The sequence below is a fragment of the Symsagittifera roscoffensis genome, chromosome 2 (assembly GCF_963678635.1).
Source record: "Symsagittifera roscoffensis chromosome 2, txSymRosc1.1, whole genome shotgun sequence".
Lineage (NCBI taxonomy): Eukaryota > Metazoa > Xenacoelomorpha > Acoela > Convolutidae > Symsagittifera > Symsagittifera roscoffensis.
In genome coordinates, this window is record NC_087063.1 from 84,288,231 (window position 1) to 84,302,995 (window position 14,765).

Consider the following 14,765-nt stretch of genomic DNA (forward strand, 5'->3'; position numbering starts at 1 on the left):
TTCAACATCGAAACAACCTATTACCTTATTACCCAAAAGAATACGCACTCCGCGAATTAACTCAATTATATTCTTTCACAGGATTAAAAATCATTCAAAATGAACCACATCTGAAAAACACAGAACAAAATGATAACCCCACCGAAAATCAAAACACAAAACCAACCGCCACCAAAATCAATACACAAAATCATAAAGAATCCCCAAAACAAAGAAAAAATAGAAAAATGACCGAACAAATAATACCCCAAGAACAAATCGACAAATCAGAAAATAGAAAAACAACAAGACTCCGAAATCAACCACGTAAAAACTATAAAATATTCATCCCCCAATCTAAAATTTTAAAGAAAGTGGAATTTCAAAAGTAATTTTAACATTATACTTCACTATCTTGAAACCTTCAAAACATTTTTCATTTACATTTTTCAAAATAACATGCTGACAAGTACGTAATAATTCTAGTTCAAAATAAACAAATAGGATTCATCCAATCCGTCACTTTCTCTAACTCAAACTAAGACCAATTAGACGAATCATATAGAACTCCAGGCACATCTATAACTATAACTTTACGACCTCCAGGTCAAAAATAAGCAAACCACTCCAACTTGACAACTAAAATAAATATCACCATAATACCGTACCCCTCCCTTATCTAATAACCCAAAGATCAACAATATTTCCCCAACTCAGACCACGAATACCCCCAAAGCAAATTTGTTAACTTAGCCTAAAGTAACAAAATGAACATTTTAATTAGCCTAAAGTATAAAAATCTCACCATACCCCGGATCATTTGACAAACAAAAATAAAGAAAAAGACGACCTCCCAGTCACCATGAAAATTGCCCCCAACAATTTTTTACAAAACTCAACCCACTTATCAAAAAACTAATAAATAATCCGACCACACTTGAAAATCGCCTCAAACAGCAAAAAATATTCGACCAAGAGATCATTTCTTAAATGCTCTTCTCTCAATCAGTTACTCAAATACTCATAAATCTTAAACATTTTTTTACAATACTTGAAACCTTTATAATATTTCTTTTTGATATACTTGAATCTTTTCTAATAATCCTAATCATTTTTTGTAACATTTTTTTAATTTTCTACACTATACTCGAACTATTCCTCCAACTTTCCAAAACCCTTGATTACATCCACAGGTACGAGTCATATAACTTGTCTAAATGATACGAACAATTTTCAGTAGAACCGATATTTTTTTATTGTTTGTAATTTTCATAGCATTCTTATCATCCCTCATTTTGACCATCTGTAAATGTATAAAGAAAGCAATCCTCACATTTGCCCTAGCAACAGTCCTTCTAATTCTTTTTTTGGAAGAATATTATAATAAACATAAACCTTCTCACTAAAGTAATAATTCAAAAAACCATCAAAAATTGCTACCCAACAGTCACAGAATCAGTCTTCACCGACATCATCCCAAGATAACCAAACACCACCTTCAACTACTCAAAATCCTCAAACATCTACACGAATTTCTTTTCAAGACAATCCATACACTTTTGAAGAACGACATGCTCGTTTATCAGAACCACTAGAACCAGTTCAACGACAAGCACCTTTAAGCGAACCAACATATAACCTATATCCAACACTACCACAAGAACTAAGTAGAATAAAAAATTCTAGTCAAAACCAAAATACAGTCGAAATAAATAGACAAATTATACATCCTCGACGAAACAGAAATTTTCAAACTCCCCGAGTTCATTTTGATATACCTCAATCCCCATCACAAAACACTCCAGAAAACCCCATTGGTATATTACCAGAAACCCCTACGCTTCTTTCACAACGTAGCACCTCAAGCCTACCATCAGATTACTTAGGTTCAACACCAACATCTGAGCAAATACGTGAAAATCCTTTCAACCCCACAAACCAAACATCACGATTTCCATATTGGACTACACATTCATTTACACAAGGTGAACCAAATTTAGTCAATGACCCCATAGATATTTCTACGGATACAACAACATCCTCATCACTACCAGAAACATTATCACTACCATCAACACCATCAATAAGCCAGATTTCACCACCACCTTTTAACTTAAATTTTCCAAATAATCTCGACGCCAGATATCGAGAACAATCATCAACAAATATTCCTTTAAGACTAGATTGGAATACATTTACAGCACCTCCACCATTATTTGGACAACATCAAGAAAGTAACCGCCTTCATAACTGGGCACTTAATAGATTACAATATCGCCAAGATATTCACAACGATATCCGTGATCACAATATTCAAATACTCCAACAAAACAGTTTACAATTAAAGTTTGAAATCACAGTTAAGTTAAATAATATTACCCAACATCCCTACCCATTAAATCCACCTAACATAACAGCTCAATCACTACCACCACCGTTTATAACTACTGAAGTAATATACAAATACGACAGATATACCAAAAACACAATTGGCTACATTACATTTTATAATCCATACTCAGGATTATCATACACATGCATATTCTAAAATTATTAATTTTTCTCCAACTCCTTTTTCTAGTAATCTCAAATCAAAACATAAACCCTTCTCCTCGTACAGGACCACAAGATTTATTAGTAACACATTACGATTGTGAAGAAAATGAACAAAAAACACTACATAAATATGCAATAAATCAAGTATCACAATGTGAAACAGAACCACAAGCTATAGAAACCACAGATGTAATAGCAACACTCTATTCAAAAGCCCGAGCAACAACAGTTACAGGCTATAAATTCACAGCAACATTTTCCGAAAAGAAAGTACATTGTTCACAAGTCTCGAACGGAAACAAAAACCGACTTGACCATGAATCATTCTATCAAAGTAATATAGAACGCCTTTTACATCTCAATCCCGACGATTGTAAAAATGAATTACTTAGACTAAACATCACACGAAATAAAAACTCCCAAAGAAAGTTAGTTAATTTTCAAGTTTTTCCAGACTCTGTACATCAATCACAACTTGAAAGACACCAAGGACATATAAAACTAGACGAAAAATACCCGTATAACGGCGCACACGGACGATTAACCTATGACCTACACGATAAACATTGGATACCACACATTGGTATAAATGACCCATCAAACTGCAAAGCAGACACAAAAAATAAAGGATACCAAGAAATAATGTTTTTTGATTGGAAAATACAACTCGAAAAAATACAACTAACACGAGATTTATCAGATAATACAATGATCTATCAAGGAATCCGATTACCTTGTAAAAATGATCAAGGTTATTGCGACCCTACAACGAGAACACAAGCAACAATTGTTTGGTTCCCCGAAGATACATGTACAACATTTCAAGTAGCAAAAATACACGCTCGTATGATAAAATTTCACGAAAAATATTTTATACAATCAATTCCATATGAACAAGTCCATCCATCACGAAAACTAAGTTCTAATTTTAGAAACATAGACAATATAGAAAATAAATTGACACGTTTTCAAATATATCAAGAAACAGAACTTGCATGTAAATACAGGAATCCACTTCACAGAACACAATACTCTGAAATATTAGTTGAATACGAAAAAGGATTCGACATGACCACTGGAAAGGTAAAAATCGACCCATATGCCACAGGTCATCCTCTAAACGAAGGAACATCCTATATACCAGTTAATTTTGAAAAAAGCAACGGACAACCTGGTGGACATCTAAAACCCCATGACACCAGAAGCACACGCTTACAAGAATTATCACTAATGAATACTACATATTTCGGTAATATCCACTATGATATTCATTTAGATATGAAACTAGATTATACAATTAGCCGAATTTTTCAAGAAATGTCACTCTCCGAATTAGAAACACTACACCAACTATGCGAATTAGAACGAACACAAATATTACAATCACTTGCACTAGCAGTATTAAAAATACCCTATGCAGGATACTTATTATCTGGAAATAGATCAAATTTTTTAGACTATGAAGGAAACATCTTATGGTTTTATACTTGTACTAAAAAAGTATCACCACTATACGTTTTTGAAGATAAACGATGTTATAAAAGAATCCCTATCTTTTATAAGAATAAAGTACATTTCGTGGATACACTTTCACGAAGAACCTATTTCTGGGATACCGCAGTCCCATGTGGATCAGAAAACAGCCACAATGTAGTACAACTAAACCCTGATGAAAATAAATATTATCTTCTCACTCCATATCCCACATTAATGCAATCACTCAAAAAATTTTCACCAGAAAGCATTCGCGCTATTGCTCGAAACCCAAATATAGACTTACAATCAATAGGAATCTATTCAAAATCAGATATTCAACATCACATTAGAACACAACAATTCCAAGAATTATTAACACAAATGGACACTATACAAAGACAATCAATAGACCAAAACTTACGCAAACTTGCAGAAACCGCAGGATTTGCCGATATCTACACGCAAGACTATAGCGGATATTTTAAAGACATTAAAGATTACATATATCTAAACGGTGAAAAATACCGTCCCCAAGATATATCACCAATTAACATTTTTAGCTTTGTTACACTCAAAAATGAGATCCTCGATTTTCTAGGATGGCCCTACTACATCTTAGAAAAATTGACTATTTTATACGCAATGTTTAACTTTATTGGATTTCTTTTCTCACTTTTAAAAGGAATCTACAACACGTGTGCTATACACACACAAGTAAACAGACAAGCAAGCGTAGCACGCATACTCTTTGCAGGATTTTTTGGAATCTTTTCTACATCTATAAACAAAATTCTTTTAGACGCACAAATAAAAGAATATAACACAAAAATAGCAACACGACAAAATACATACGACGAAGAACATAACAATGTAGACATAACGCCAACGGCACCACAATTACCACCCCTACCAAATAACCATCCACTATCCCTAGTCCCACGAAATTTTCGAAATTTAGCCATCACACATAATCCAAATTTTCGACTCAATACATCACAAAGTCCCATCCAACATATAATGACACACCAGTCACAAGATGATAATACTTATGAACAAATTATTGAACAACCCCATACCACCGCTTTTCAGTCTCAAAATAATCATTTTTTTAGCCCACGATGAGCCGCCAACTTGGATCACTACACCGATCAAATTCCCACCCAACCAATCTTACCTCTCCAATCCCAATAATACCACTTTTTGCTTTTCCGCCACCCGACTTTTCACCTAGTAATGTAACATCAGGCATGAATTCCGACACTAATTCACACATCTCAGTTTTATATTCCATCTCACAACTCAATAACCCGAATATTGAAACCCCCGATGAATTTGCCGACTCAGAACCATCCCCATCCAATAATTTTCATAACTCTTCTAATTTTTCTCAACCCCCTTTTCAACCCATATTATCCAATAACCCTGACCCAATCACTCCCACACCCTCTTATGCTTCCCAAGTTACCCCAACCTACTCCTCATACCATTCTGACCAATCATCTCATTCTCCAGACACCCCCCGAATCTCCCCAGAGCTAGATAATTTTATTACCCTTCAACAACAACCCTACCACCTTAATACCCCAACCATAAACCAAATCTCCTCCACAATAAATTCATCCAACCCCCCTACCCCTACACCGTCTTCAAATTATACTGAATCATTAGCACCATCATCCACATCAACTGAATCTTCACTCAACACTAATAGAGCTTACCGCACTTTTAAAAGAAAGTTCCCCAACCCTCCTTTCCCAGCAAAACCAGGAACAGCCCGTGAATACATCAACCACCCCAAGCATACTAACACAAAAGAATTTTTAGCCATCACCTTACCCTCATTCCCACAATACACCTTAAACACCCCCCACGACACTAACGAAACACGCAACTTTGTAGATGAATACGTTTTAATGCCCACTCTCTCTTGGACCTCATATTATCATTTTACTAACCCTCTTTGCTTACCTTTATCTAACACTCACATCGATATAGAGCGAAATACGGACATGCTATATCGACTCACTACACCACTAACCGCTAGACAATTTACTTACGTTGGATATAAAAAATCACTAAAAACACACACTGCACCTAGAGCTAACGAATATACACTCGAATACTATGATCACAACATCATCAGAGCTAACCAAGATCAATTCTTAGACGACGATCGCTTCGCTAATCCACAAATTACCGAGAAATTTTTCATCAAGACACCATATACATTCACACTAAACATCTTCGACCGAAAGTTTGATCACATTATTTCAGAAGCACTAACAGACACACAAGCATACGAAAGTTTTAAAGAACGCTTCCAAATATTTTCACTAACCTTTCATTTCCTTGCACCACACGAAAGAGATTTACACTGCTCACACGATATTATGTTGCGCACTAAACAAACCCACACATATAGTTATTATCGCTTCATCCAAAATCACTTTGACCTACACACACCCTCTAGACAACCACACCATCGTTTTCAATTCATTAATTCCAAATACACTTCACCATTTTTCCTAAATTTCACATATTGCATTAAAGATACTAACCTTCATGGTATTCTTCGCAATTATGATCCCATAACCCAAATGTACATCTTCTGTCCCATCACCAAGACCTTCAACGCCGAAGAATCCCGACCCTTTCTTATCCCGCACGAGTTTGTACAACCTATAGAAATCCCAATTTTAGAATTCATCCACAACACTAAATTTAATCACAAATTATATAACTTAATCCAAAACACACCTTATGAGTTTGCAGTAGGCACTGAAGAACTAACCACTATTAAGGCACTTCAATTGCTTTGGCCACTGCTTCAGACTAAAAATATCATCCGCATTCTAGCTAAACTACTAACAACTTCAGAACTAATTCACGACATCTTCCCCCACGGTTTTTTCCCCGACGACTAACAGGTAAGTATGAATTAAGTAAATATTACTAACTAATTACAGTATTAAAAACTCACCATACTTTATCCATGTTTTCCTTAGATTTTTAGCCTTCATCCGACGATCACCTACAAAAACCACAAAAAACAAATAAAGATCGCAAATTTCATCAAACAGACTTCAACAATTCTATTAATCTCTTACACTTATAAATTTATAAATTTAATACCAATGCAGTAAATTCATTTCTAAAATTTTCCCCACAAGCAGTAAATCTAATTATGATGAAAATTTGTAACTTAAAATTCCCCCATAACTAGCAGTAAATTTCCAAATTCTATGCAGTAAATTAATAAAATGCAATTGCAGTACTAACCTTTTGATATTTTCATTCATTCGCACAGAAATTCTATCCACACTCGCACAGCTCGCCCACGAAGAATTGTTTAAAATAATGAATTTCAGTTTCAAGTTTTCACACTCAACAACTCTAACATATAATAACATGTTTCAAACCTTCCTTTAACCCGGTTGGAAAGGAATCATATACTAAACAAAACTAACCAACGCAGCTTACTAAATACCACAAATCATAGAATAACAGCATGACTAAGAAAAGGAAACCAACGGTACCCAAACCGGATTAACCCAGTTTAAAACTGGATAATTTATTCTTTTGAAGACTATTATAAAGTCTAAGAAAGAAATAATAAAACACAAAAAAGTCGAAAGACAAACCCATACCACAAACAATTTGATTTTTGGAAAAAGGACATAACCAACAAGACATAAGAAAAACCACAACAAACCCAACATAAAACGTTGTCACATAACAGGACCCCTCACAAAAACCGCATGAAATCATACTCCCACTCCTGGCCTAACCCACCAGGAAGGACGTCCTGAGCATGCTCTATAGCCGGCCTAACCCACCGCGCTACATCCACGCTTTGTGACCACACCTCTATTTTTAATAAGAGCTACTCAAGGGTGAGTAACTCTTCAAAATAACCGAACTAAAACAAAAAGCTTTTGTGAAAACAACTAACTAAAATCATTATTAAAAAATATTAAACTAATAAAAGTTTTATAAAATGTAAAATCACATGATGCAATATATAGATCAGAATACAACACCAAGGACGAACATCAAAAGACAAGACGACCCCACTACACTCGAGAGAGAATGACCAACTACAATCGATATGCCGCTCACAATCACAACTCAAAGGATTTAGAGTACGACTTGACCTCGCAGAAAAGGACTTCATTGAACTAGACCAATGACCACCTCGATGTTCAAGTATACGTACAGATCCGAGTAACCAGGCATCCCCTCCACGCACAATCTCCACGCCATTCCCAAGCTAGATCAGACACAAAAGAAGTTCTCCACGAAGAACAGAAAAACCTGACATAGCCAACCATTCTGAAATCAGATTTGAGTTTGTTGCGAAGACTTAGTCGTTGTCACAAGAAGAACACAACGTCTTATGTCTCAAACTCCAGCTTCCTGGAACTTCCCTAACAAAAGAGGAAACGGAAGAAAATTATGATGTTCGCCAAAAACAAACGTCCATCATCCATCCTTCGAATTGCAGAAGAACTATTCTAAAAAACTCTGTAAAACCCGGATGGGTGGAACCTGATCTAAACTACATATTATGATTGGATAAATTAAATGTTTTACCAATGTAAAGTATTTAATATTAACCAATCATGATCCATCTAACTAACAACCCACTTATTTGTAAGTGCTGAAGTTACTTGTAATTTCAGCACCAGAGAGATTTGAATTTAACTTAGAAATTAGTTGGACTCTCCCGAGCACTTCAGCAGCCGCAATAAACCAGTATACCCTAGATCTATTGAGCCTAGCAGAGACTAGTTAAACAACCTGAGACTAGATAGTATAAGAGTAAGATTAGGATCGGTATTAGACTAAGAAGTTGCACGAATCTATCCGGCCGAAAATAAGATAGCGTGACGAGCAGACGGTGTACCCTATCCGAAATTACTCTATGAGTTAACCAACTCGGTTATAACTCAATACCTGTGTTTGAAGTATATCTGAAGATTGCCCTGAACTATGGCCACTGAGAGGTACATGCAGAAGTAGCTCATCATTAAATACACATATGGCTTGTGAGTCATCACCCGCTTAGTGGCTGTCCACACTGGCGTCTTGGCCGAGGCTGTTCGGATATCAGTTCGCTCTCGGGTGCCGAAGAATGTGACCACGCCCGACGCCATCACGACTCCAACTACCACTAGGGCTGATATGACATACCTACATTCCAAAATCATTGCTTGATAAATTGCAGAATGCTTACAATAGCCCCAATTTAGACATCACGTAGTTCAACACAATACTGATTAGTTTAATTGTGTCTTTGTCAACCAGTTTGACGTGAAAAAATTGATTATTTATATAAAAATTGTGACCAATCTATAACTGTGCTAGTTGCCTCGCAACAACCTTAATAATTACGCAAGCGCTGATCTACTGTTTTCACGAGGGATAAATTATCCAAAAATAATTGCAAAAAAACTCTTGTTTATAAGTAATAGAATCAATTTTATTTCTTCCTAACTTTGTCTCGAGTTCCGCCTTCTCCGCTTCGCAGTTCTCCTCGTCTCCCGCAAGGTCACTTCCGGTGGTGATGCCCCCGAAGATGGCGACGGAGCAGACTGCGAACAGGATCTCGGCCGTCATTCGGAACGCAGTCACCAAGTCCCGCTCCTGTCTGTTGTTAGTCTGGTACATTATCAGGGCCGAGTAGGGCACACTGTACACTGTGAATGCCACCTGGGAGCAAAACAAGACTACTGTTTCTGCGAAAATTGTTCAGCAACCAGCTTTAAATAAAACACAAACATAAACATGACTGCTCGTATCAGGGCGAAGCTCTGAATGTTCCGACTGCTTTTAAGGTCTATGGAGCAGCAATAACATGAAAAAATTAAATATAAAAAAAAATAAATGAATTTTTTTTAATTTGAGATTTTTTGTGAAAGTCATCCACCCACATGCCATATAAAGTAGAAAGTGATAGATTTTACTCCTAGTAACATACCAATTATGGCAAATAAGCTTCTTTCAACCAACTCGGAATTATTTCTATGACAGATTAAATCTCCGCTTACGCGTTAATTGTCCCAAATTGCCCAAAATAGCAATCTTTAAACCCCCATTACTTTTCTTAAATGATCACAGGCGAAATATCTCTTCAAACTTAAGGTCAGGACAACAATTCAATTCGAATGATTTTTTTAAAAAAATCCGTCAAAAATGACTAGTTAAAAACTCGAAATTTGTCTGAAGAAAAAAAAACACCCGAGCACAAATATTCCGTAACATTCGTTACTAAAGTCGGAAAAAACATAAGAAGTCAAAAAACAAAACAAAAAATGTTAAAACAAAAACATATCTCCAAAAAATTCAATTTTCGTGTCTCGATAGAAGCTCATTCTAGGCAAACTGATGAAGAGGAAACGAGGACGGCAATTTTTGATCAGACACAAGTAGAACAGGAAAAAAACCGAGCTTATAAAAAAGTCCTTAATTTTAAGGTCCCACCCGCCACTAGATTGAACAACAATTGCATTTGTGACTACAATAAAAATAGCTGGGAGCACAAGAAGAATTAATGATGTGGCAGCTAAGGCGACTATTTTTGAGCAGACGCCAGTTAAACCGAAAAAAAAAGTTTTTATACAGAAACTAAAATATTCCAGTTCTCCTCCTGAAACCAGAAGAAACAACACTTGCACTTTTAAGCGCCGGCTATTTTGCAGGTGAGAGGGGAATAAAAATAGGACCAATAAACAAACTTCAAAAGTGCATATGAAACTGAGTGCATTCATGAATGCATGTAAATGTATGAATGTACTTCTGTAGTTACTAGCTGGCCCACTGCAACTAAACCTGCTCCTGAAAATGAGAGGGTTAATCATTAATAATAACAAAGTAGGTTGGATGGGTGGAAGGCAGGATGAATGGCTGAATAAATGGCTAGACGACTTAAGGGTTTTGGATGATCGCTGAATAGGTGGATATCTAGATGACTAATTGGACGAAGGATGGATAGCTCTTAAAGATTTCTTGGTCATTAGATAGATGGATGGCTAGATTGATGGATGGATGCATAGAACGGTGGATGAATGGCTGGTTGGATGGCTAGTTGGATAGATGAATCCCTTTATGCATGGATTGATGGCTGGATAAATTAGAAGATGGCGAGATGAATGGATGGATGACCCCCTGGTTAGATGGATGGCTAATCATTGAGGGATAGCTTGTTCTTTGGATGGTTAAATAGAAGTTCAAATGAATGAATTGACGGCAGAACGGATAGCTAGATGTATGATTGGATGGCTATATGGCTGAGTGATGGATGTCTGGCTAATTGAGAGTATTAAATCTTTGGTTAGATGTCAGGATGGATGAATGGTTCGATTGAATGATGGATGGATGTATGAATCAATAGAACGATGGGTGGATGGTTGGAAAGTTGGATGGCTAGATGGATAGATGAAAGGATGGCTAGTTGGATGGATGGCTAAATGGATGGATGGCTAGATGAAAGATGGCTAGATGAATAGATGGCTAGATGGATGGACGGCAGATTTAGTGGAAACAAAGATCGGGGCGTGGCTGGATAGATGAAAAGATGGATGGATTTATGGATGGATGGCTGTATGGATGGATGGCTGTATCGATGGATGGCTGTATGGATGGATGGCTGTGTCGATGGTTGGATGTCAGCTGGATGGATGGTTAGACGCATGGATTACTGATAGGTTACTGGATGGTTCGTCGAGGAATGGCTGGGTAGTTTAATGGATAAATGCCTGGTTGTTTGAATAGCTAGATTGATCACTTCGTTCTTTTACACTCATATACTGCCTTAGTAGCTGTGAACAAGAAAATTCTGTGCTTATTACATCATTTTCAGTTTTTTGAAATTAATTTATTTTCCGGACGCCTGTATTGCTGGCTGGATATTTGAACGGGTGGCTGGATGAATGATTGAGTAGCTAAATGAATGGATAGATGGCTAGATGGAGGGATGGTTCGTTCTTAGGATTGTTGAATGGAAGGCTAGATAGATAGATGGCTAGATGACTGGATTATAGATGATAGACTCACTGAGATGAGTAAATTACTCAAATTTGTTCTATTCGTTAAAAACCAAATCACAAAAATGATAGTAAAGTCTTTCAGAAAATGAACAAAAATTCAAAAAATGGATCAAAAATCCCACCCATAGACATTTCGAAGGCTGTAGAGAGAGGCGTAGAGTAAAAAGAGACAAGAAGAGTATACTGGCAGACAGAAGAGCAGACGATTTCTTAATTGGAATCCCTTTTTCCAAAATTGGCTGATTAGCTTGAGAGGAAAAAGTTTTGAAAAATGTGGAAAATTTTTTCAAAGCTCAAACAAAAATAAAATAAAAAACATAAATGAAAACATTTTCATATTACCTGTTTTATCAAACAAGAACTCCAAGCAAAAGAGCAAACAAGATCATAGAGTTGTAATTTAGCAACGGAACAAAACTCAGGAAGCTGAATAAAGCCGAAAATCTTTGAGCAGACAACAGTTGAGCCAAAAAAAATTGATTAAATGAAAAACTTTGAAAAGTCTCAAGTCCTCATGAAACAGCCCTGAACAAAATCTTGAGCCTACAATGACACTTGCTTACAGCACTAGAAAAATCTGTGATGTGGCAGCTAATGGTGCAAAGGCGACCGCATTACCTCTACAGCAAGTTCGACGAAATCTGTAAAATATTCAGATTCAATAATAAAGCAAGTTGAAAACTAGTAAGAAAAGTTGTTAACGGGAAAAAGTCTAGTTCCCGGTTAAGAGACACTTATTATCTCAAGTGTAACAAAATCGCTTGTGCGCATTTCAAAATATCTGCCCTTTAACTTTTTGGCTCAAAATTGTTATGATTTTAACTTAAAATACATGAAACTATGTACTTTTGTCTTAACCCCCAGCCAAACGAAGCCGTATGGCATCGACGAAGCCGTATTCATCTTAAAGAGGCGGATGGCATAAGGAATCATCCGGCAAGGACCGAAGTGAGAATCGAACCCATGACCCTCGTGTTAAATGCCGCGCGCCTTACACACTTAGTTGCAGCCGCGCGTCTTACACGTCCCTTGGATCAACTTGCCAGCTTCGGGTCAAGCGGAAACGATTTTTGAACAATTCCATGCGCAACTTGCGCAATGCGTTAACAGAAAACTGCTTAACAGCGCAAATTTGGATTATTCCAAATTGACCAATTTCAAACCTCTATAATTTGCAAAAAATTACAGTTTGCATTTTTGTATTTTCAGCCCAAAGCAGTATAATCTTTCACACTGCATTAACAATTACTCTACAAAGCTAGTTTAAAAAGAAATTAGCCTAGAGAAAAATCGCTACCAGCACAAATTTTCCTCGAATGTTGGAACAATAATGAAATGAGCAAAATGGTTAATACTTTATGCTGTCTGGTAGTAATTTATGGGGGCTGAAATTCCGAGGAAAAGAAATACCAGCCGCCATATCCTGTAGTGTCTTCCTACGCCAGAATATATATATTGTTTGCACACTAAAACCAGAGGTGATTTTGGTAAATTAAGAATGCAACGAATTGATTGCAACGAATTGCACGCTTCAGGGGATTTCGAAGAATACTTTATGGATGAATGACTGCAAAGCAGTGCGCAGATTTGGTGAGTTCTGCAGATTATTTTAAGCGCTAATATACCCATATGCTTCTCATTGAATCGACAAGAAAAAACACTGGGAATTTACAGGTCTTATAAAACTTCCTGCCATACTTTTAGATAAAAAAAAACTAAAAGGTCAAGAACACATTGTTTATTTACAAAATTGCATATTTTTAGGCCAAATGTTCTATTTTTTTGGGATTGAGGGGTAATAGTGTTTCAGGGCAGGTTGGGATACCGTTTTTTGAGTTGAAATGTACCGTGAAATCTAAATTCAAACTGTCCTGACAGATAATTTCTAAACCAAAAGTTGCTTTGAATTTTTCAGTCTGTTTTTGTCCCTCTTGTTTTAACCCTATGGTTGTTTCCTATCATGTACTTCTATCTTCATATCTTCTATCTTCACATCGTGTTACCCGCTCATTTTTGAAGGTTATTGTATCTGATTGCTAAAACACGAACGAATCGACCACAAATATACGACCACCTTTGATTTTGGCATAAAACACCATCGTTCTTCGGTCGTGCTTCGGATAAAGCAACATGCAAGGACAGAAACGATGACAAAACTCAGCATTTAGCTTGCAGTTATGCGGGTTAAGAGTCACATTAAAGCATAGTTTCTTCCACTTTTATGAATTAGTCGAAACAAAAAGATGAACTTCCTAATTTTTTCTAGTTATAATTGTTCGATTGTTTGAATGTCTGTTTGCATGTGTGTGTGTGTGTGTCTACCTGAAGTATAATATATATGACTGTGTAGTAGAGCACTTTGGACCATTCAGGGATGTCCATAGTGAACCATAGTGCGAAGTATGAGCCCATGAGGAAGGGCAGAGCAGCTGTCATCCACCGCTTCAGACTGGGTCCTAAACAACACCCATACATGAGCCATACAAAGCCATACATAAATACAAACATACATACATACAGAGTGACTGGAACACCCAAATCTAGTTTGCCATTCCATTCCATTTATCGGCCATTAGCAAAACTACTTTCAAAACAGGATGAAAACAATATAAATACTTTTTATATGGGTCATATATTTTTTTAGTTCCATTCATACTACTTTTTGATCATCCTCATAGCAGTTTCATTCACATTTTCGTGCTTGGA

At 36.4% G+C, this 14,765-nt stretch overlaps 1 protein-coding gene across 1 annotated transcript in view; it reads right to left on the reverse strand.

The window, feature by feature from the left end:
* The window catches only part of LOC134840687 (sodium-dependent lysophosphatidylcholine symporter 1-B-like), a 33,250-nt gene that overhangs the window by 15,121 nt on the left and 3,364 nt on the right, over positions 1-14,765 (reverse strand). The window contains exons 3-5 of the mRNA XM_063856659.1: positions 14,382-14,515; positions 9,509-9,723; positions 8,968-9,204 (exon numbers count right to left, since the gene is read on the reverse strand). Coding sequence (XP_063712729.1) covers positions 8,968-9,204; positions 9,509-9,723; positions 14,382-14,515 — 586 coding nt within the window. The remainder of the gene's footprint in view (positions 1-8,967; positions 9,205-9,508; positions 9,724-14,381; positions 14,516-14,765) is intronic.